Source organism: Talpa occidentalis, unplaced genomic scaffold (genome assembly GCF_014898055.3).
Source record: "Talpa occidentalis isolate TD23 unplaced genomic scaffold, MPIMG_talOcc4v2.1 talOcc4.7, whole genome shotgun sequence".
NCBI classification, from domain to species: Eukaryota; Metazoa; Chordata; class Mammalia; order Eulipotyphla; family Talpidae; genus Talpa; species Talpa occidentalis.
In genome coordinates this window covers 4,676,668-4,700,363 of record NW_023605083.1, presented here as the reverse complement: position 1 = coordinate 4,700,363, position 23,696 = coordinate 4,676,668, and the positions used below count along the sequence as shown (strand labels likewise).

General features: G+C 60.2%; 1 protein-coding gene across 2 annotated transcripts; it reads left to right on the top strand.

Moving 5' to 3' along the window:
• The first annotated feature begins 984 nt into the window (after positions 1-984).
• MIGA2 (mitoguardin 2) lies at positions 985-23,696 on the top strand. Of its 2 annotated transcripts, XM_037492728.2 has the most exons (16): positions 985-1,043; positions 3,577-3,816; positions 4,574-4,784; positions 5,791-5,903; positions 6,929-7,046; positions 7,389-7,525; positions 11,918-12,035; positions 13,106-13,206; positions 13,738-13,853; positions 14,693-14,765; positions 14,924-15,010; positions 18,580-18,678; positions 18,949-19,083; positions 19,998-20,051; positions 20,765-20,881; positions 21,091-23,695. In XM_037492728.2, exons 2-16 carry the CDS (start codon positions 3,721-3,723, stop codon positions 21,295-21,297), a joined length of 1,782 nt encoding a protein of 593 aa, XP_037348625.1. In that variant the 5' UTR covers positions 985-1,043; positions 3,577-3,720; the 3' UTR covers positions 21,298-23,695. The 2 variants fall into 2 exon arrangements, with proteins under 2 accessions (XP_037348625.1, XP_037348624.1); XM_037492727.2 differs by lacking the exon at positions 985-1,043 and having other exon boundaries at positions 3,641-3,816; positions 4,574-4,718; positions 21,091-23,696.

Sequence of the window (23,696 nt, the reverse complement as noted above, 5' to 3'; positions counted from 1 at the left end):
CATGAGTTTGCAGCAGACCTGTCCTGTCTTGCCCGCTGCTCCCCTCAGCAGTGTATTTCAGTAGATCTTCCTGTTCTGCTCCCTACTCTCTCTGGTATCTTCCCTCACTGCCCCACACCTCTGGCTTACACCCCAGTTCTTATATGCATAAATAAATAAATCTTTAAAAAAAATAAACACTTAGATGTGACCAGTTCTTCACAGTTTGAAAGGTCTACCATATTGTTTTCCTGGATAGGTTAGCCCTGTGCCTCTGGCAAGGCAGGACCGGACGGAACTCAAGTCCAGGAAGAACTCGATTCCAAGTCAGGTGAGCCCCTGAATACCCCCATATTGAAAAACATGGCAAAAAAGATTGAGGTAGTTCGGATTCCAAGCCTGATTCCAAGCCCAGTGTTTGAGGGTGGCCAGAATCAAATCACACTTGACTCCAGCTCGCAGGACACAACATCTGGAAGGGGAGGCCGGGCACTTGTGCCAACTCCGGCAGAGAGTGGGAGTGGTTTTGAGAAGACTAAGCGGAGCGTCTCAGGCAGTGGCATTTGAAAACGGGAGACCGACAAACACATATTCTAATGGCAAAAAAAGAAAGAAAACTGGCGCTAGGAGGGCAGTAAGGTTTCATCAGTGTGGGAACCGCCAGGGATGGAGCAGCCACGGAGGAGGGCCCAGGGGACCGCTGCTTCCTCCCAGAAGCCCCTAGGCGCTCTAATTGCTCCTCTTCCGCCCCTTTAAGGGCGGGCCCGCCCCCTGAGTCGTCTGTGTCAATCTAATCCCGGCAGCCAATCGTAAGAGAGAAGAGAGCACTTCCGCGCCTCAACCGCACTTGGGAGGCGGGGGCAAGGGTGAGAGGAGGCGCGGGCAGTTTGGTCACGTGACCCGCCCCATTGGCCGGAGGCCGGAGTCGCAGGGCGCCGTTCGGTGACGCTCATTGGCCGAGGACGAGCGGGCCCGGCGTGAGGCCACGCCCCCCGGCGTCCCGGGGTTGGTTGCGCGGGCGCCGGGGAAGGAGACGCTGCCCTTCCGCAGCTATGGGAGCCCAGGTGAGCGGCGGCCGCCGGGGCTGGTCCCGGCGCGCTGGCGGGCGGGCGGGCGGCCCCGCAGGACCGGGGCTGCGGCTGCAGCGGGCCGGAGCTGGGTTCGCGCCGGGCCCGGCGCGGGGACGTGGGTGTCCTGGCTCGGCCGGGCTGGAGCGGCCGGGTGTGGAATGAGCGGGTAGCCGGGCCGGGCCGGTGCGAGAGGTGGAACGGGAAGCCGCGGGGCCGGAGAGGTCCAGGCCTGGAACGCCGCGGGGTTCGGAGCAGGGGCGCAGGCACCGAGCCAAGGCTGGCAGTGTCCCCGGGGGGCACGGAGCAGGGGCCTCGGCGCGCCGGTGGGCACCTGGGCGACCCGCGCGGATATGCCGGCGGTCGGACAGGAGCGGAGGGGACCCGACCCCCGGCTTCTCTGCCTGCCCCGATGACACGAGCAGGTTCCAAAGTAGGGGTTATTGCTGAGGTCCAGGGCGGGGGCACCCAGCGGTGAGGTGTCTACACGGAGACGGGGCAGTGGGCAGTCCAGGGAGTGCTGGACCAGGGACTTTGCTGCGGTCAAAGTGGGCAGGGAGGCTGCCCAGGCCGGAGTCCTTAATAGGGTCATGGGGCAGGGGAGACGGTGCCCCAGAGGAAAGTTCGGGTGAACATGTTGTAAGTGCCACAGTGGGGGTGGTGTGAGGAGATGCCGGCCCAAGGTTATAGGGCACGTGAGGTGATTGCCTAGGCGGGGACTGGCAGTGTCCACGTGTGGGAGACATTCCCGCGGGCTTGTCAGCCCAGAGAAGCCATGGAGGCTGATCCCCCTGGGATCATGGACATGATCCCCCTGGGGCCCGCTGGGTCTGGGGAATGGACGGAGCACCCCTGGACCTGGATCCTTCCCTGGAATGAGTGTGTTCCAGGGCAGGCGTCGTCCGCCTTGCACCTGCCCACCTTGATCTTCCTCTCAGTCCTGGCAGAAGCTGCTCTTGACTTAGCTGCATGCTCCTGCCAGGCCTCTCAGACCTGTCTCCCACTGGGAGCATTTCAGTCCCGTCTTTGTGACTCGCGTGGCTTTCATTCTTGGGGTTTTACAGGCCCTTTGGGTGTGCCAGAGGGAGAGGCAGCAGTTGCAGCAGGAGGCTTGGGGGACACACCATTGTGGGATTCCCCAGAGCTGAGGCCGGATCCTAGCCTGTCCACCTACTCACCTCAGTCAGGCCGCTTATCACTGAGAGCCAGTTTCCCCATCACTGAGAGAAACAGTGGCTCAACGCTTGTCCTCAGCCCTAGAACACTGCCCTTCCTGCCCCGAGCTAGACCCTCAGGATCGGCCCTCCTTCCCACTCTCAGGGGATAAGGTGTCTCTGATGCTGGTCTGGTGACTTTGGCTGCCGTCCCGGGTGGACAGGGTCTGCCCTGGCCTGCGTGTTCCTTCCTCTTGAGGACCCAGGAGACTTGGAAGGCATTCTTGGGCTTGGTGGTGGTGATTGGGGAGCAGCCTGAAGGATCTTAGGGAGTGGTCTTCAGGTGCTTAGGTCACATACGTGCTGGGTTTGGAATGGGGGGGGTCTCAGGGCTCTCGGGAGGCATCTCTGGTTCTGCCAGGCCTTGCCACATCCTGCTCCACGCCAAATTTAGCCAAATCTTTTTTTTTTTTTTTTTAATAGAGGCATGTTTTTCTTTATTTATTTGTTTGCTTGTTTGTTTGTTTTGTTTATACAAGCACTGGGTACAGTCAGAAGCGCGGGAGGGTGAGAGAATTCACCAGAGCCAGAGCGGGGAGCAGAGCAGGCAGAAGGACCGAAGTACACTGCTGAGGGGAGCAGCGGGCGGCAGGAGAGGTCTGCGCGCCATGTGGGACCCTCCTCCGGTGGCCGGGGAGCAGCCGGGGATTGAACCGGCGCCGCAGAGGCCGCGGGCAGCTTCGCAACCCAGCGCTCTACCGCTGCGCCACCGGGGAGGCCCTTAGCCAAATCTTGTATTGACCTCAGAGTCTAAATTCCGACAGCCCCGATCACAGTCCTGACTGCCTCACAGCAGCCACATGACTTTACACTCCTGACTGAGCCTCCCTGAGCCTCAGTTTCCTCACTGGGACTTCGTGGGGGAGATAGAGGGCCTCTGCTGCTCAGACGTGTGACGATTCTGTGAGACAGTCCACCGGAAGTAAAACGCTCTTGGCTCTGTGGGAGGAGAAAATGATGTAATGATTCCCAGTCAGAGGCCTGACCCTTCAGAGGCCTGAGATTTCTGTCCGGCAAATGGCTGTGGGTTGAAAAAGATTGCAAAAATGTGGCATAGAGCCCCGGGCTTGCCAGCGACCTGTCCCCTGAGCCCTGGGTTCACCAGCATGGCGGCACTGCCTCCAATCCCAGGCTGGGTGGGCAGAGGGTCCGAGGGCATTGGGCCTGAGAGGGCCTTCCTGCTGGCAGCGTGGAGGGCTGGAGCCCGAAGACAGGGCAGGCTGTGCTCCCACCTCCTCCCCGGACCACTCATGTGCCTTTCTCTGTGCTCACCTGAGCACGTCCTTGTGTCTGACTTGGCCCTCTGTCTGTCTCAGTGCTGTGGAGGGACTTCCTGGTATGTGCATCCCTGTCTTACCTGGGCATTGACGGTATCCGGGACCCAGCCAGCAACCAGTTGAAGACCTTCTCCTGGGAAGCTCTTCCCCGCAAGAGCTCTGGCCTGGGGCGCTGGTCCTGCCATGGCATTCCGGAGGACTGAGGGCATGTCCATGATCCAGGCCCTGGCCATGACGGTAGCCGAGATCCCCGTGTTCCTGTACACGACGTTTGGGCAGGTAAAGCTCGAGGAGGGCAGTAAGCCTGACCTTTATCCCTCTGATCTCCAAAACACTGAGTTGCTCAGCCCCACCCAGGGTCCCTCAGCACCCAGGAAAGTTGGACCCTCCTAACTGGGGTCCCGGACATCAGGTGTTTGCTGTCTGAGCAGAGCAAGAGCTCTTCACCTTGGAACTACGAGAACTATTGACCTTGGTTTCTCGGTCCTTAAAGGGCATCAGTCATGCCCGCCCTGTTAACCTCAATATCTGAGGCTGACCAGGGCTCTTGACGCTTCCTAAAGCTCTGCCCTGGGGGTACAGCCCCACCCTAGGGGCTCCCAATCCGGCAGGCACAGCGAGGCTGTCGGATGGGGAGAGAACACCATTGTCAGCAGTTCAGTGCTGTCTCCCCAGCCCTCTGTGTGTGGTCTTAACCGTGTGAGCCTCGGAGCCCTCACCTAAGGTGCTAGGTAGCCACACAGGCAGCCAGGCAAAGCCTGGCCCCGTAGGTGCGGTCACCACCGCTACTGGCGTGGGGACTGGTAGTGCCAGCCATACCTGTGGGACCCCAATGTGATCTTTTCAGCACTGACATTTGGCTGCCCCCAAACCCCCTTTTCATCCCTGTGGTCCACACTCTGAGGGCCTGGCCAGGTCCCCCCTCTCTCTAGGGGTGGCCACTCAGTCACTCCTGTCCTTCAGGTGCCCCCGAGGGTTGCTTGGCCCGCTGGGGCTCCCCCGGGGCTGTAACCAGCTGCCTCCCCCTTTTGTGCAGTCTGCGTTCTCACAGCTGCGGCTGACACCAGGCCTGCGGAAGGTCCTCTTTGCGACGGCCTTGGGGACCGTGGCCTTGGCCCTGGCCGCCCACCAGCTGAAGAGGCGCCGACGGAGAAAGAAGCAGGTGGGCCCTGACATGGGAGGTGAGCACCTGGGCACTGTGCCCCTCCCTGTCCTCATGGCCAGGAAGGTCCCGTCAGTGAAGAAAGGTAGGTGAGAGGGTCTGGGGAGGAATGGACCCGGAGTCTGGCCCCGCTGGGCCCCTGTTAACCATGGGGCCTGTGGCTACTAGCGGCTTCCAGTCTCCAGGCCGGGCGCCACCGCTGTACTGCCCTGTCAGTGGCAGTTCTTCCGCTGCTGGGATCCTTTGGGAGCGCGGCCCCTCCATCCAGGGAGGGAAGGGCCTGGCTCAGGAGCAGCAGGGCCCCGAGCTTCCTGGAGCATGGGTTCCCCACCCCTTGCCCCGGCTTTTTAAATTTAATTAAGGTTATTTCTGTAACCGGAGTCTCCCTTCATTGCTGGCGATCCTTGCACGGACGCGTCTGAGACGGCCCCAGTGGAGTGCTGTCCCGTCACTCTCTACACCCCTTGGTTCCCTGCTGGCCTTGTCACCCAGTGACCCAGTGTTGGCCGCACCTGAGTGCCCTGTAGACCTCTTTGTAAGACAAGGCGTTCAGCTTGGGAGAAGCAAAAGTCTCCTTGTGTGAAAGGAACTTTGACTGTGACGCACCGCTGCCAAGGGAGCTGTCGCTTTCCCACGGGGGACGGAGTCTTTGACTGACCTCGAACAGGACCCTGAGGCCCGCCGGCTTTCCATCCATGTTGGCCCCTGGGGCCCTGGGTCTCTCTCTGCCTCCCCTGTGCCACTGCCATCTTTGTGTCCCCACTTTTCTCAACTTTAAACAAAAAATCCTGCATGTACTTTAAACCATTGTTGCTGCAAGTCCTTTTTGGGCAGAGGAGATCCCCAGGTCAGCTGCTCAGAAGTGGCTGGACCCCATTCTCATGTTCACCCCTGCAGATCTGGGCTCCTCGGGGGCCTGGGCCCTGCGCAGGCGCCTGGGATACAGCAGTGAGCTGGACGACCAGCGTCTCCTGCGAAGTGCTCCCACTTGGGTGCTTCCCCATCGCAGGACCACCTCCCGGATGGAGAGGGGGGGGCGCGGCCTGGGCAAAGGCTGGGGGGCCCATGTGACCCTGTCCTGTTCCTCCCAGGCTACTCTGGCCGGCGGGTGCAGAGCCCCAGCAGCAAGAGCAACGACACTCTGAGCGGCATCTCCTCCATCGAGCCCAGCAAGCTCTCGGGCTCCTCCCACAGCCTGGCCTCGGTGAGCATCGTGGGAGGCTCTTGCTGCGTGGCTGGGGCAGGCGGGGCTGCCGTTTCTGTTCATTCACTCGCTCACTCACCCTCCCTCACCCACCTGCAGGCCTTCAGAGACCCGTTGATCACTCTCTGTGCCAGCCGTCGTCCCCAGAGAAAGGCGGGGAGGGCAGGACAGGCGTTTATGGTCTCGTGGGGAAGAGGCTTCTCTGTGACATTTCATTCCTTCCTTCTTCGCTCGCCAGCAGTGAGGCAGCACCTGCTGAGCGCCAGGGCCTCGGCTGGGTGCTGAGGAGGAGAGAAGGAAGGCAAAGAGAAGTTTGTGTTCTTGTGGGGAGTAGCTTTGGACTCAGCCCCCATCTGGGTTTGGGGTTTTTTTTTAAGATTTATTTTCATGCATACAAGAACTGGGGTGTAGGCCAGAGGTGCGTGGGGTGAGAGGACGCACCAGAGACAGAGCGGGGAGCAGAACAGGCGGATCTGCTGAAACACTGCTGAGGGGAGCAGCGGGGAGACAGGAGGGGTCTGCTGCGCCATGTGGGTCAGCTCCTTGGTCGGGAATCAAACTCAGGCCATGGAGGTGATAGCGCTGAGCCTAACCCCTGTGCCACCAAGGAGGTCTCCCGATCTGGTTATTAATTCATCAGCAGGACTGAGCCCCCTGGGGACGTGGGTGAGCCAGAGGTGGCTCCTGTCCTAGAGGGGCCCTCAGCCTGGCAGGCCGGTGGGTGTGCACGTGGATGAAGTATGGGTGAGAGCCCAGCCGCACAGTAGAGGTGCTCTCCCAGGCTTCCTCATCAAACAAGAAGAGGAGCCCCAGAGGGGGATGGGGTTACACCGCTCAGGAGTGGAGCACAGGGCAGGGCAGAGGAGGCTGCTGATGCCTGGGCTGGGCCTGGCCTCGCTCCTTCCTCCTGCCGTGGCAGTTTCTGGGAGACGTCAGCAGGACGTGGCTGCTGTGGGTGGGGGAGGCCCAGGGGTCTGGGAAGTCCTCGCCCTCACCTTTGGGTGCTTTTGCTGCTTGGTGCCCAGATGGTGGCAGTGAACTCATCCAGCCCCACGGCTGCGTGCTCTGGACCGTGGGACGCCAGAGGGATAGAGGAGTCTGTGACTACCAGCGATGGCCACGCCGAAAGCCTCTACATGCAAGGTACAGGCTGGGAGGCCAGCTCAGGGGTCCCGGGCGGGGGTGGATGGGAATGACCTCCTCCTGGGAGCCCAGGCTGGGCTCTGGACACTTGAGGGTGCAGCTCTAGCAAGCTCTCTTGGCTTTCAAGTCCTGTTGAATGGTGTCCAGCCATTTCTGGACCAGAATTGTCTCCAGAAAGAAATCTGGACTGCATGAAGGCCCGTAAACTGGGCCTGGAAAAGTGAGCGGGATGTGGCTCTTGGGTTCCGCCGACCCCTGCACTGGGACCCTCGTGTGTCCTCACTGGCGCGTGGGTCGGGCTCTCTCCCTCTGCGGCCTGACGCCCCTCTCCCCGCCGCGCAGGCATGGAGCTGTTTGAGGAGGCTTTGCAAAAGTGGGAGCAGGCGCTGAGCGTGGGGCAGCGGGGGGACAGCTGCAGCACCCCCACACCTGGGGACAGCCTCCGCAACCCGGAGACTGCTTCAGATGCACTGTCTGAGGTAGGTGAGCCCCTGTGTCGTTCCTGTGCCTCCCCCACCCCAAGGATGAGGGCAGGGCTGAGGGAGCCACTTGGGGAGGCCGGCCGCAGCCCTCCTTGGCCCCCAACCCCGTCCTCTGGGACGGGGTGAGCCTGGCGCCTGTCACTAATCCTTGTTAGCTATGGGGATGATCATGCCGGTCCTGACTGCGAGGGAAACATTTAATTCCTTTTTTTTTTTTTAAGATTTATTTATGCATACAAGAACTGGGACACAGGCCAGAGGTGCGGGGGGCGGTGAGAGGATTCACCAGAGACAGAGTGGGGAGCAGAATAGGTGGATCTACTGAAATACACTGCTGAGGGGAGCAGTGGGGAGACAGGAGAGGTCTGCTGCGCCCTGTGGGTAGCTCCCTGGCTGGCTGGGGGATCAAACTCAGTGCTGCAGAGGCTGTGGACAGCTTCACAGTGCTGTGCTTAACCCCTTGTGCCACCAGGGAGGCCTGGGAAACATTTGTTTTCTGTGTTAAAAACAAAAATCTGAACCCAGAGTAAGCTCCTGTTCTTTGCTGGAATGGGGTCAAAGAGGGACCCCTTTTGGGGGAGCTGGGGAAGGAGAGCGTTTCATCTCGAAGTTGGCTGTGCAGCTGTGACGGGAGCCGAGAGGCCACAGCCGGGGCCTGTGCCCGGCACTCAGGAGCCTGGCATCTAGGTGCTACCACCCCTGTGGGGGCTGGCCAACAGGGGTTGACCACCCCATGGGGTCGCAGGGACATGTGGTGAGGTTGGGCGGGTGGGGACAGTGTCTCTGCTCCCCACCAGTTCCTTCCTGCACCATGGCTTCCTAGACTAGCCTCCAGTTGGCCGGGGATCCTGGGAGTCAGCTTGCCCGGCACAGCCCACAATAAGTTGGAGGTGTACGTGCCACCTGCCCCAGCTCCGGGTGCTCGCTGTGGTTGTAGGGCCTGAATGTTGGGGAGACGCCCGGTAGCAACATCCTGCAGTGCCCCCTGTGCTGCTGTGGCAGGGCATCTGCACTGGGCTGACAGAGGGCACCTGCTGGAAATGTTAGGGTGGGGCCTTTATTTCCAAAATTATACTTACTGCGGGTCCGACATCTGAAAGTGTAAAACTCTCATTGTTTTGGGCTACTGTGAGAACAATGAAATGTTCCCTGAAAAGGGGTGGAAAGGACAGAGTAGAAGAGAAGGGGGCACGCCCAGGCTCTGGCGGGTGCCATGGGCAGCGGCCTCGGCCTCCCCAGGCGTGACTCTGGGCCTGCCGAGTCCTCAGTAAGTGACCTCTGCAGTCAGTGCTATTGATGCCTGTATCCTTTCATCCAGATATGGCCCTCTGGATCCTTCCAGGCATTTTTCTGGGCTGTAAATCTCTTTGAACAGTTTTGTTGAAAGAAAATCCCCCAATTTAAATTGCACAATTCGGGGAGTGTCACCACAGGGTGGTGTGTCCAGCATCACGATCCACCCCAGGGCATTGTCAGCACCCCAAAGACAACCCATTTACCCGCTACCTCTCCCCCAGCCCCCAGCCCTAGGTAACCACAAATCTGCTTTCTATGTATAGATTTGCCTATTCTGGGCATTTCTATAAATGGACTCATCCCTTATGTGGCCTTTTCTCACTGGCTCCTTTCACATAATGTTTTCAAGATTCGTCCTTGGAGGAATATGGGTTTCTGCGATTGCTAGAGAATATTCGTTTTAGTGTATGGAGGAACCTCAGTTTATTTACCCACTCATCATCAATAAATACTTGGTTTGTCGCTGCTTTTGGATACTGACGAGGAATGCCCCATGAGCTTGTGTGCAAGCTTTGGTGCTTTTAAGTCTCTCCTAGGAGTAAAATTTTACTCCTAGGAGTAAAATTGCTGGGTCACGTGGCAATTCTCTGTTTAACATTTTGAGGAACTGCCTGTTGCCACAGCAGCTGCACCATTTTCCATCCTACCAGCAGTGTACAAGGCTCCCAGCGTCCCCACGTCCTTGCCAACACTTGTTATCATCTGACTCTTTCTTTTTGAAATTTATTTGACATCAAGCTTTCCACATCTGTGTGCAGACAGGGATCGCACTGCACTTAAGTGTAAGCAGTAGAAAGATGTGAAAGTGGAGAAAAGTCACCGTGTGCTGGGCATCGAGTGCACGATTAAAACAAAGCAACAGGCAAATCAAAGTCACTAGCAAGGAAGGAGTAAAGCTGTAGGGACAGAATAAGAGGGATGGAGGCTGAGGATGCCCTCATTGGTACAGAAGTTCAGTTAGTGGCACAGTTGGCACTTGTCAAAAAATAATCCAATACCATGACCCGTATTCGTTGACATCACACTTAAATGCTCATCAACATAAATGGCTGAACAAATCCACTTTGGAGGCTGCTCGGCACCCCACAGCCTATGGCAGCTTCCACACCCAAACAGGACTTTTTTTTTTAAAGATTTATTTATACAAGAACTGGGGTACAGGCCAGAGACGCGGGAGGGTGAGAGAATTCACCAGAGATAGAGCGGGGAACAGAACAGGCAGATGGACCGAAAACATTGCTGAGGGGAGCAGCGGGCAAGACAGGAGAGGTCTGCCGCGCCATGTAGGTAGCTCCCTCGCCAGCCGGGAATTGAACCCGCACTGCAGAGGCTGCGGACAGCTTCACAGCGCTGCACTCAACCCGCTGTGTCACTGGGGAGGCCCCCCAAACAGGACTTTATTTTGTACATCTGGACCCAGTATAGCTTCTCAAGGTGTGGTTTGTAGTGACTTTGGAAGCCAGCCACGGCACAGTATTTCCTTGTGGTTTTGATCTGTGTTCCCTGGGTGGTCAGTGACGTTGGGTTTCTTGTCATGTGCTTGTTGGGCATTGATGTGTTACTCAGAGAATTGTCTGTTCAGGTCCTTGGCGTAATTTTTAAGTTGGGCTGTCAGGATTCTTTACATGTTATAGCAGCAAGCCCCTCATAGAGCTGGGGTACAGGTCAGAGGCATGAGAGGGTGAGAGGATTCACCAGAGACAGAGCGGGGAGCAGAACAGGTAGATGGACTGAAGACACTGCTGAGGGGAGCAGTGGGCAAGACAGGAGAGTTCTGCCTCACCACATGGGAATCTCCCTGGCCAGCTGGGAATCAAACCCGTGCTGCAGAGGCTGCAGACAACCTCACAGTGCTGTGCTCAACCCACTGCGCCAATTGGGAGGCCCTCGATGGTGTTCTTTGAAGCACATTAAAAAAAATTTTTTTTTGGATGAATTTCAGTGTCTCTATTTTGCCTTTTGTCATTTGTGCTTTTGGCGTTGTGTCTAAGTGACCATTCCCGAAGCCCCGTGACTTCAGAGAAGGAGCTCGCGGGTCTCTGTGGGGCAGTGAGCAAGGCTGCCCTGTTGGAGACCTGAGTGATGAGGCCAGTGGGCCGGGTCCTTGGGCTCTGCCCAGTCCCCCGTACCTTCTTGAATTTTCTCCATGAATCGGGGTCCTAGCAATTCCTGCCTTCAGGGGGTGCTGGGAGGCTGAACAGCAAGGTGCCCGCGCCAGCGCAGCTCAATGAGAGACATTGGTTTCCATCCTCACGTCCCCTCAGAGCTCCTCATGTCCCCTCAGAGCTCCTCCAGACCTTTCTCCCCTGGGGCCTCAGGCCCAAGTTGGCCCTTGTCTCCTCCCCCGGGTCTGGTTACCTGCAGGTGCAGGATCTGGCAGCCTCTGTGGAAAACAGAGTTGGGCCAGCCCGAGCCCACCAGCTCCTGGGGCCAGAGAAGCAGGGTTCCCTCCTTCCTACGTCCTGGGCTGGCGGCTGAGGGAGGTGTGGAGGTCATTATAGTAATAACATAAGGACTACAGTAATTGTTATGATAGCTACCACTGCTTGTCCCGTGCTTTGCATACTTTATCTGCCTTCCCTAAAATCCTAGAAAGTAGCTCTTGTCTCGGTGGGTAGATAAGGAAACTGAGGCTCAGCATGGGGCAGGCGTTTGCTCGAGGTCACACAGAGCTGCCTGGCAGAGCTGCGGTCTGGACCCAGGGCTGCTGGGCTCGAGCTCACTGCTGTTCCGTCAGGAGCCATGCCTCTCGTTCAAAAGGAAATGGGGGTAACCTAGTCTGTTCAAACTACGGTCGCATCAACATGTAATCGACACACAACGTCACTGCGCTGTCTTCCGTTTTTGTATTTTGGGTGGTCATTGCTTCACTTACGCGTCTGGACCGGGTCTTACTGTGTCTCACGTGCCTCCCACCCCCGCTGCATGCAGCTGGCCGCTTCTCTCTGGGCAGCTGAGGGTCTAGACCCGTGCTCACGTTGCTGAGGCTCAGGGCCCTCCACCCTTCCCCAGGGGCAGGCCCCCCCACCGGTGGGGAAGAGGCACGTGCAGGGGGCTTAGAGGGCTGGATTCACAGTCCTCATTTAATCGCAGCCAGACTCACAGCGGAGGGAGTTTGCGGAGAAGTTGGAGACGCTGCTGCACCGGGCCTACCACCTGCAGGAGGAGTTTGGGTCCACCTTCCCCTCCGACAGCATGCTGCTGGACCTCGGTGAGCTGGGTGGAAGCAGGCGGTGGCAGGGCGGGACAGACGTGGTGGGGGAGATTAAGGGAACTGGGTGTGACCCCTCAGTGCATCAGGCAAACCAGGATCCCCCAGATCCAGTGCCTTATTGCACGGATGGGGGAACTGAGGGCCTGAGAGGGATAGAGATGTTTCCTGGTCCGCGGCAGGCAGGTGGCGAGGCCCGGGGAGGCCCTGGCCAGCGTGCTCCCCTCCTGCCCTTGCGGCAGGCTTTGGCCTCACGTGTCAGCGTCTCCCGGTGGCTGTCCCAGGCCTTGGGTTGGGAGGCTTCCTCCCCTGTGGGCACTGGGGGTGGCTCACCTGGAGAACAGCCCAGAGCAGCCCACAGGGCCCAGCCCCACTGAGGTGAAGAGGAGTGATTCCGCCAATGCGCCTGTGTGCTCCTGCTGCCCCTGGGTGCCAGCCCTGTGCAATGACTGTGACCCTCTGCCCTCCCTGGGTGCTCTGAGCCCTGAGGGGGCCTTTGGCTCCTGAGTGCCAGACGCCCCGACTCCACTGGTAGGACACAGGCCTGGAGAGGCCTGGCCAGGGTGCAGACACGTCCTCCCCAGGTCTCTCCCAGTTTTGCCCATGTTTCCCCTGTGTGGGGGCTGGGGTCCATTTGGGGCTGTGGCCTCTGCGCATTGGTTCCGCGGACCTTTCCTGAGCACCCATGGAGGTCCAGACCCCCAGCCCTTGAGCCTTGGGGACCTGAGCCTTGGGGTCGGGAATGCGACAGAGCGGCCTGTGCACTCCCTGGAGCCCTCTGGGAGCGCCGCTTGCCTAGGGTCACACCACAGCAGGGCGCCCTGGGCCCCAGACTGCATGCCCTAGTGGTGAGGCCTGGGGTTGGGGGGCGCCCTCAGAGCCTGGTTTCCCCGCCCAGCGAGTACCACCTCCCAGGACAAAGGCTGAAGGAGGTCGTTCACTTGAGGCCAGGAGCCCAGGGGGCCGACGCGCTCGGTGCGCGGGAGCAGCCTCTGCCCCGGATCCTGGGGGTGCGCGTGGACTCTGTGAGGTTAGGCCGGGTCTCAGGCCATCCCCTCTCGTGCCCCCAGAACGGACCCTCATGCTGCCCCTGACAGAAGGCTCGCTGCGCCTCCGGGCAGACGATGAGGACAGTCTGACCTCGGAGGATTCCTTCTTCTCTGCCACCGAGGTGACTGGGGCTGAGGCAGGCGGAGGCGGGGTGAAGGCTTGGCCCCTGAGAGTGCGCTGGGTCATGGGAAAGTGAAGGCATTTCCTCCAATGGGAGCAGAATTTAACGGTCCCCAAGTGCTGCTCCCTTGGGATTCCAGGCAGCTGCCAGGGACAGGAGGCCCAAGAAGCCAGGGGTCGTGCATGGGTGGTGTGGGTGAGGACAGGGGTCCTGCCCCCCGGGGCTCCACCAACATTGACCTCTCCCTTCTCTGGCCCACCGGCCGGCTGCCTGGCGTTAGTCTCCTGCCGTGGCCGGAGGTGGGAGGACCTGGGCACAATAGGTGTCCCGCGGAGGGTTCCTTCAAGAAGGGCCCCGGGAAATGGAGACGCAGGAGGCCAGAACTAGACTTGAGCCCAGGCCTCCTGCCTCTCAGGTCAGTGTTCCCTTTGACCTCCCTCTGAGACCCTGGTCCCTAGGGGGTTCCCTGCTGGGGGTGCCTTCACCCCTGAGATGCTGCTCACCTCCTCTCCCTCTCCCCCCGCCCCCCAGCTCTTTGAGTCCCTGCAGGTGGGAGATTACCCCCTCCCCCTCTCCAGGCCTGCCGCTGCCTACGAAGAGGCCTTGCAGCTGGTGAAGGAGGGGAGAGTGCTGTGCCGGACCCCCAGGTGAGCGCGGGAGGCAGGCCGGAGAGGCAGAGGTGGGCCAGGCCAGACGCCGGGGGCTGCGGTGGACTGGCGGTGGCCACGGGGCCTAGGGCAGCCCCCAGTGGAAGACGGGCAGGCCTGGAGATGATGGTAACAGTGACCAGTCGACACAATAAATTAATAAAACAATAGCTGGTGCCTGTCCTAAGGTCTCAGCGGGGTCTGTTCCCAAGCCCAGCTTCCCGCGCAGCCCTTCCGGCGGTGTCCAGAAGCCAGGCTATGGCGTCAGTGACACCTGGAATCTCTCCGCGCTCCCCTGATTTGTGGCCTCTGGCCCTGATCATTGTCTTAGCCTCTCCTTGCTGCAGTTTTCTCATCTGTGGTGGACATAGGGCTCTTTCCATCTCGGGCTAGCCCTGTGATGGGAGAGTTGGAACTCGGCTTTGGGTCATGGCGGTGCACTGACGCGCGTGAGCTTAAGTGGCTGACTGGGAATGGTGGAAGACCTGGTGGGGCTGTGGTCATCTGGACGGAGGGCCCCCAGTATCCACAGGAAGCCAGGCCCAGATTGGGAGGCACCGCTGTCCTGAGGTGCCTCTTCTGTCCTTCACCAGTGAGGGTTCTTAGCTCGTGGGGGCCTGAAAGGGGCCTGAGGTCAGCCTAACCCCCAGCGACCAGACCTGCCAGCTCTGTCCTGTGCCATTGAGGCTGACCCATCTTCGAGAGCACCCATGAGCCTCTCTCGGGGGAGACCGAGGCTGAGTCACACTGCCGGGCCATGGAGGGCCACCCTAGGCTGCTCGAGGACCCGCAGGGCGCCGGGCAGGGCTGATGGTGCGACTGTCTGTGCTTCCCCTCAGGACAGAGCTGCTGGGCTGCTACAATGACCAGGACTTCCTGGCCAAGTTGCACTGTGTGCGGCAGGCCTTCGAGGTGGGTGTGGTAGGGGGCACCTGGGGAGCATGGGGCCGGGGCCTGCTTCCGCACCTGGCTCCTCTGTCCAGGTGGGGCACAGACCCAGCCTGTTTCCTGCCCGCTCCTGGGCTTTGAGGGCCGCCAGCAACTCACTCCCCTCCTTCCTCATTCCTTAGGGCCTTCTGGAAGACAAGAGCAACCAGCTGTTCTTCGGGGAGGTCGGCCGGCAGATGGTGACAGGCCTGATGACCAAGGCTGAGAAGGTAGCAGGGGTGGGGGCTCTCGTTCAGGTCCGCATTTTAACTTTTATGTAGTTCTGTTTAAAAGGAAAAGGGCAATCTGAGTTCCAGCTGAAGAGCTCAGCTGCATCCCGGGGGCCGTGGGTAGCTGAGAAAGGATTGGGGGTTTTCCTGTGCTCGTTTTGCAAACTGAGGATCTGCAGTGCTCTTGGTTTGTGATGACCACAGGACATCATTTTACAAAACCCACTGATGATGAAATGCAAATCACACACGGTCTCCCGTGCCCGCCTGTCACAGGAAACCACTGCCCGCGTCTGATTTATGTTCCTCATGCCCAGATCGTAGGCGCTGACCTGGGTGTGCCGCTGTTCAGTTCCCAGGGCTCCGCCTGTGCCACCTGGCTGTTCAGCTGCTCGTTTCCTTGTGTGGGAGCATGCCCTGTCCATCTTCCTGGGTTGCTGGACCCAGCTTCTCTTGCTGCTGGCGGGACCTCCCTGGGAGGGCTGCTCTGGGCCACCGGGCTCACCTCTGGATGGCGGGTCATGTCTGATGTGCTGAGCTGCTGCCGTGTTGGGCACCTGTGAGGTTTGCTGGGTGGCGAGCCCCAGTGCGGCCCACTGGTGTCACTCTCACTCTGGACGGGGATCGTCCTAGGAAGTGTGTCTCAGGTGATCTTGTGTGAACGTCACAGGTGTGACCACACACACCTCAAAGGACGGCCTCCTTCCCCACCAGGCCTCCGGGGCTCGCCCGCTGGGCCCACTGTCAGAGACGGGGCCACCGCTGACTGGGCAGCACGACTGCCAAGTTCGGCAGAAGGATGACCAGTCTCCCGAGTGGTCCCGGCCCGCGTGCAAGTGTCTCCTGACAGTGCGGCCAGCGCCGGCTAGCCGTCGTCCCACACTCCTTCTACCTGTTGCTTCTTTCTCCTTGATTGTGAGGCGGCGGCCAGGAGGTCCCCAGTTGCTAGCCATGGCACTTCTGCCCTTCCAGGGGCTTGGGCAAGGCTTTTGAACATGCCTCTCCCCTGAATCCTTTCTCCTCACTGGTCACAGCCATGGCCCCCGCACCTCTGAGCTGCACCCCCATCTGCTTCACACCCTGCGCTGCCCTCAGTGTGAAGGTTAAGCGTGGTTCCAGGCGGCCACTGTGCTCCTTTGGCCTCCCTGGCAAGAAGGGCTCGGCCCCTGGTGCCCCCAGACCTCCTCCCTGGTGGTGGCCTTGGCACGTGCCGTCCCTCCTCACTGAACGCCGTCCCTCAATTCTTGTTACTAACGGCTTCACGGCAAAATACAGTCACAGGCCACACGACGTCATCTTGGCTGGTGACGGGCGGGGGTTCCCTGTGCACAGCTGGCGCTCTGGAGGCTGTCCCCCCGGCGTGTGTCCCCACACACATGCACGAGACCGTCTGCCCACAGTCTCGGCACGTAACCCTGTCGTTAAGCAACGTCTGCGCGCCAGGGAGCCTTCAGAGGCATCTCAGGATGTAAGGAGTGAAAAGGCGAGCCCGTGTGCGCACAGCCAGGCGGGGAGTCAAACATGTACCCCACATCTGGAGCCCCGTCCCCGCTTCCTCGGTCACCCGTCTTCTGAGTCCCCACCGGCCGAGTCTTCTCCCAGGAGGGCTTCGCCTGACTTATCCCCAGGGGCCCCAGAGCCCATGGGCTCATCCTGTCCGGTGAGACCTTGTCACCTGCCTTCTGCTGCTCCCCTCCTTCCTCAGGGAGTCCCACAGAGGCCTGGCCGCAGCCCAGCCCAACCGTCATGAGAGGCTCGTTCTCTGCAGCCTCTGTTTACCAAACAGCCAGTGCAGTACGTTCTCCTGTAGACCCAGCTGGGTCTGCCGGGCCACTGTGCGTGGGAAGGGCGGGCCAGGTTGGATCTCAGGCTGCCGGTCTGGCCTCTGTGGCCCCGCCCCCACCCAAGAGAGTGGAGGACCAGCAAGTGAGGCTACAGTGGGTGCCAGGAGCTTAGCAGACACCTGCTCTGGCTGCTCCCAGATGGACCCAGAGGCATGGCGGGACTTAGAATTCTTTTTTTTTTTTTTTTTAAAGATTTTTTTATTTATTTATACATGCACTGGGTACAGTCAGAAGCGCGGGAGGGTGAGAGAATTCACCAGAGCCAGAGCGGGGAGCAGAGCAGGCAGAAGGACCGAAGTACACTGCTGAGGGGAGCAGCGGGCGGCAGGAGAGGTCTGCGCGCCATGTGGGACCCTCCTCCGGTGGCCGGGGAGCAGCCGGGGATTGAACTGGCGCTGCAGAGGCTGCGGGCAGCTTCACAACCCAGCGCTCAACCGCTGTGCCACCGGGGAGGCCCCTTAGGATTCTTTTTTATTAAGAAATTTAGAAGAGGCCCTGGCGGCTGATCGGCCCCCTGAGCAGCAGTGCTGGTGCTGAGCCTGAGGCTGGAGCTGCTGCCTGTCCTTCTGGGCAGGCAGGGCTGGGCAGGCCCCGACCAGTAACTTTGCCCTTTGCTAATTTTGGTGCCAGCCCCCTGGGCAGCACCCAGGGGAAATCGGGCTGCTTCCTGTGTGTCCACGGGGCGGCTGTGAAGCTTGCCCGAGCCTCGGTCTGCTCGCGTGTAAGTAGGTGCTCCCGGGGATGTGCCCTGTGGCGTGCCCAGCGGCCATGAGAAGTGTCCGCCAGGCCAGCCATCATCCACTTCATCATCCTTTACGTCTAAGGAGAGTGAGGCTTGGGAAGGTTATGGGAACAGCTTGGGGTCATCTTAGCAAATTCTCTTTAAAGCTTAATGAAAATCGTTTTTTGTTAACATTATTATTCAAGCGATGTTTGCTTATGGTAGAAAAAAACGGAGACAATCTCGAAAGAGAAAAGGTTGTCCCTAACCCCACCCATGTTCTGGGGGGCACCTGCCGAGGCCCTGCCGCCTGCTGTCTATAAAGGGCGCACCCACCGCGCGTGTTCTGGCTAGCCCCACCTGCCCGGCTCTCGGCACGTCCCCAAAGCTCCGTCATCTTGTCTGTAAGGTGGATGTAACGAGGGCTCATCTCTCAGAGGACCATGAGGTTTCAATGAGTGGGTCCAGATAGAACCAGACCCTGGCATGCCCCAATTCTCACATCCATATACACGATCCGCAGCTCTCACCCTGGCACCCCGGCCTGAGGCACTGCAGCAGGTGCTGCTGTTCTGGGGCCAGCAGCCCGGCCCTCGCGCGATCACTTTGGTTGGCATCAGGCTGATTGTGGTACGAGGCTGAGCTCATCGACTCCCCCAGAATAACCTTAAGGGTGTGGGGCTGCTGCTTCTCCCGTTTCACCCATGAGACCCAAGGTCGTGGAGACGTGGCTCTGGCTACCTCACACTGTGCCTCGCATCTCCACGTGCCTTCTGGGGAGCGCGGGTCTCTCCCGGCCGATGGTGCTGGAGCCAGCAGGGCTACTGCTGGGCACCCTGTGCCGCAGAGGCACATCGAAGTGGACGGGCCACTCCCTACCCTGGTCTGAGAGGCCGCTGCTCGGGACTGGGCCCACACCCTGCCGCCCGTGGGCAATCTGGTCCCAGTGGGTCTCGTCCAGCTGGGCCTCTTGCACCACAGAAAGACTGTGATTTTCCCCACAGAGCCCCAAAGGCTTCCTGGAGAGCTACGAGGAGATGCTGAGCTATGCGCTGCGGCCTGAGACCTGGGCTACCACTCGGCTGGAGCTGGAGGGCCGCGGGGTGCGTAGTTCGTGTTGAGCCCCAGACCCCGGGTCCTTCACGCTCAGAACCTGGAGCAGAGGAAGGGGGTGCCCCTCCCAAGCTCCCCTTCAGTCCCAAGGAACTGTGATGGCTCCATCGCTGTGACAGCCCCACTGCCCTGCCTGTGGAGGGCATCGCCCCAGCTGCACTCGCTGCAGAGGGAGATGGGCCCGCCGGGCAGTCCCCAGGCCCTGCCCTCCCTGTCCTGACCTCGTCCACCTGGGCCTCAGAGCACCTCCTGCCCTACAGGTAGTGTGTATGAGCTTCTTTGACATCGTGCTGGACTTCATCCTCATGGACGCCTTCGAGGACCTGGAGAACCCACCGTCCTCGGTGCTCGCTGTCCTGAGGAATCGCTGGCTATCCGACAGCTTCAAGGAGACGGTGGGTGGACAGTCCCACCCCACACATGTGTGCACCCCCTCTTCTCCCTGCCCAGCTGAGCTCTGGGGCTGTCAGCAGAACAGACCAGGCACCTGCCCTGGAGAAGTTTCCAGATGATCCTGTTCTCCCCACCCCACCCTTTTATTTATTTATTTATTTAAATTTATTATTTATGCATACAAGAGCTGGGGCACAGGCCAGAGATGCCGGGGGTGAGAGGATTCACTGGAGACAGAGTGGGGAACAGAACAGGCAGACTGACTGAAATATACTGCCGAGGGGAGCAGTGGCAGAGACAGGAGAGGTCTGCCTCGCCATGTGGGTTGCTCCATGGCCGGCCGGGCATCGAACTCGTGCTGCAGAGGCTGTGGATTGCTTCATAGTGCGGCCCCTTGTGCCGCCAGGGAGGTCCCGCCCCACCCTTTTAGAGCCAGCATGTGGGGGTTTCCCTCTTGCTGCGGTTTTGCTTGCAAGCACTCTTCATTCTGGACTGGCGTCCATTCTGTTCTGTTTTAATACATCCTGTTCAACCAGGTGAAAACATGGAAGGGGAAAAGGAGGGAGGTGAGCCCCGCAGACCCAGGAACAGGCATGACCACCCAACCCTCCGTGTGGCGTGGGTGGTCTGGAGCGGGTGGAGCGGCCTTGTCTAGGCGGTAGCTGTGGACCCTCACCACCCCTGAATGAGGGCGTGCTGGGTCACGGCCATTTTACGAAGGATCCAGAGAGCCGTGGCTAGTCCAGTGGCCAGAAGTGGTTAGTCCAGCTTCACATTTCAGGGTGTCAGATTCCTAATAGAGTCAGGGGAACGGCGAAAAGAAGGCTCCACGCCCTGTCTCCCTGCTGGGTTGGGGTGAGCATGGGAGGGGCTGCAGCCTGCCCTATTCTCTTGCCCCCGGGTGTCTTTGATTTAGGCCCTGGCCACAGCTTGCTGGTCGGTGTTGAAAGCTAAGAGGAGGCTGCTGATGGTGAGTGACCTCCCACCCAGAGACCGGGCTGGGCGAGTGATCCCCGATATGAGAGCAGGGTGGGCGGAGGGATGGGGCTGGTGGAGGGCAACCTTGCTGAGCCCCCAGACCTTGCCGCCCCTGGTGGCTTCATCACAGCGTCACCGCGTGTCCTGCCCTACTGTCTCCCTTGACCAGGAACACCCCAGAGGCACTTGTAGCTCCACTTTGCTCCCTCGCCAGGGCCCAGCGGAGCAGGCCATTAGGAAATGTTGAAGTTCTCTGAGCAGGGGAAAGGCATCGAGGGGGGCTGGAGGGCACATGCCAAGGGGTGGTGCTGGCTGGGTAGGTGGGTGGGGGCAGGAGCCAGGGTGGGAGCGCCTCCTCCTGCCCTGGGGCTGCCCTGCTGTTATCTGCACTCCGGGGCAGTCTGTACTATCGGGTGTTATCCAACGTCCCCTCTGCCAGCCAGGCTCTGCCGCCCAGCTGATACCAGCTGCCTCCGCCACGTGCTCCAAGCACTTCCTACACTGAGCACGCCCCCCGAGGGCCCTTTGTGTGGTTCTCACAGTGGCCCCGAGATCACCCTCTTGTGCAGAGGTGAAGACTGGGGCTTCAGAAGCTCCCATCACAGGCCCAGGGGCACCCAATGGGAGCCCCACTCTTAAGAGGACTCGGGACCTGGCCGCCTCACCCTCCCGCACCCCGACACTCAGCCTGGCCGCCCTCCACAGGTGCCCGACGGCTTCATCTCCCACTTCTACTCCGTATCGGAGCATGTTAGCCCTGTCCTGGCCTTCGGCTTCCTCGGACCCAAGCCCCAGCTCGCAGAAGTCTGTGCTTTCTTCAAGGTAAATGGGGCGCAGTGTCCGCTGCTCCCCTGGGGAAGGGGCCCCTGGAGGTGGCCGGAGTGGAGCGAGGGCCTGGGCCTGCCCCCTGGAGAAGGGTAGGGCGGGGCACCCTTCCCCCTCTGAACCTGACGCAGAGAGGCTGGGCGGGGGTCCGGGGCACTGGTGGGGAGGCCGGTGCCCGGCCCCGGCCCACGCCCGCCCGTCCCCAGCACCAGATCGTGCAGTACCTGAGGGACATGTTCGACCTGGACAACGTGCGCTACACGTCTGTGCCCGCACTGGCGGAGGACATCCTGCAGCTGTCCCGGCGCCGCAGCGACATCCTCCTCGGCTACCTGGGGGCGCCGGCCGCCAGCAGCGTGGGCTTGAACGGAGCGCTGCCCCGAGAGAACGGGCCCCTGGAGGAGCTGCAGTAGTGGCCGCGCGCGTGCTCCGGGCGGCCCGCTGCTGGGCCGCGCTCCCGTGGCTGAGCGCAGAGAGAAGGCCGCCTCCTCCCGCCTTTGGGTTGGCATCCAAGGGCCTGGGTGTCCCGGCCGTCAGCAGTGGCAGAGCCCAGACCATGGTGGCCGCAGGCCGTTGCCTCAGACCTTGCCCCCTCTATCATCTGGGAATGCGTGGAGCCCCTGGGGGCCCACCTGGCTGCCCTTAGCTGTCCCCGGGGAAGTGGAGCCTGGACCAGTGACCTGAGGGTGAGGAAGGGGAGAGGGAGAGGGAGAAGAAGCGAGCTGGGGACGATATTGGGAGGAGACTTGAGGCAGGTAAGGTGGACGCCCCGGCTGTGGGACCCCAAAACCTCCCACCAGCCCAGGGCTGCTGAGAAGCGGGGCTGGGAGGATGGAGGGGGAAGGTGGGGGTGAGCAGGATGCCAATGAGGTCCCAGGTACCCTGAGCTAGAAAGGATCCAGGCATCTGACTGCCAGTCCTGTACCCCCTAAGTCCCCCCATAGGGTTTTGGACTCCAGGGGGTTCTGAAGGTGAGGCTAGTGAGCGACTCAGTAGATGGCAGGCCTGGACCGTCCGGAGGTAGGACAGGTGGACCTGCTTGTCCCCGTCGGGCAGGGACTGTGTCTCTGACACCCCCAAGCCCCACTCCTGGACACTGCCCGCTCACCTTCCCTCGCCCACAGACGATCACGTCCCTTCCCAGCTCGGCCACCACCAAAGCCGGAGGAGGTGGGGCTGGTCTCCTGCCCCTACCCCTCCCTCTGTGAGTCCGGAACTCCCTGGGTGGTGCTAGGCGCCGGCCTGGGTCTCTGGCCAGGGTCAGGCCTGTCACCTGTGCTGCCTGAGTGAGGGGACCCAGAGGCCATGTGGGGGAGGTCAGAGGATGGACGGGCTGGCCTGGCTGCGCCCTGTGAGGACAAGGCCCTTGGGCACAGATGCTCCCGGGCCAGCCTCCCGGCGTTTGTCCCCATGCGGCCGGCTTCCTGTCAGCCCGGGACGCGCGTCTCACAGTGTTTCACCTGAGGTGGGATGTTTTATTTATTGCCTTAACACTTTATTTTGAGGTTCTGTCCCTTTCCAGTCTGAGAGGCCTACAGGAGAAGCAGGCGCTCTGCTCTGGGGGAGGATGTCCCTTCCTCAGGGCAGGCGAGGGGAGGGGCTGGGCTGGGCGAGTGAGCCTGCTCCCCCCGCCAGGCTGGGGAGCCTGAGCCCTAACTCTGAGGCTCGGCTGGGCTCCAACCCCCTCTCCGAGGTCCATGCCCAGGAGGGAGCAGCCCCTCCACCCCCCACATTCCGTTCATTTGCACTTAACCCTCGCTGTGAATGTAGCCCCGGGCCTGGCCCGCTGATCTACCCCAGCCCCACACAAGCAGCATTTCCTTTTTGTCTTTGTTTACACGTCCGTGCGCTGCCTGGGCACGCGCTGCAGCTTCCAACTCCTGTCTGGTAGAGCGTGTACACATCGACTGAGTCCAATAAATGACTGAAATGCTCGCCGTCCCCGTCCCGCGCTGGCACGCCGCTCTTTGAGGTGTGGTTGGTAGGGGTTCCAGGGGGGCAAAGGTCAAGGGCAGGGAACGCTGTGAGCACACTTGGGGCCTGGCTGGGTCCACAAGTCCTCCTGGGCTGGGGGTATGGATGTTTTGGGGAAAAAACATACTCTGGGCAGGGAGTAACCAAGAGAACAAGTGGGTACAGGTTTTATTATTATCACACTAGCGGGCACCAGATAGGAGAGTTCTCTCCTGGAAAGATCTGGGCTCTGAACATGCACAAAGGTTTCCTATACTCGGTTATTTTAAGTGTAGGTTACATTGGTAGCTTATGTTTTGGGTAGACAAGGTCATTCTGACAGATGAGCAATAGGAGGGGTTGGACAAAGGGGAGGGGGTAGGGCTCACAGCAGATGAGTTGGCTTACTCTGCCGGCCCCTCCTCTTGGAATGAAGCCTTGTGAATGTAAAGACCAGCCTTGAATCCATCAGACAAAAGGAGAATTTGCAAGTGAGAAAGAAAAGCAAACTTGCTTATTGCCCCTGGGTTGGGATGTCTATCCGGTAGGACTTTTACTGCAGTCATTTGCTTATTGGCTTTCCTTTTCATGGGACTGTGGCCAGTGCCGTCCCCAAGGGCACCGATTCGGTGGGCAAGCCGCCTGGGAGAACCTGCAGCTCAGGCAGTACCTAGGTGAGGTCCTCTCTGGGCCTCAGTGTCCACACCTGTAAGATGCTTATGCAGATCAAGCCACTGATCACCTGGGCCGGTGAGGGGCTGGGGCAGCTGGGAACAAACTGGCTAGCCAGATCTCCAGATGTTTTCGTGGGCACTTGGACCTCAAAAGGCTTATTGGGAAGGGAGTAAAAAAAAAAAGA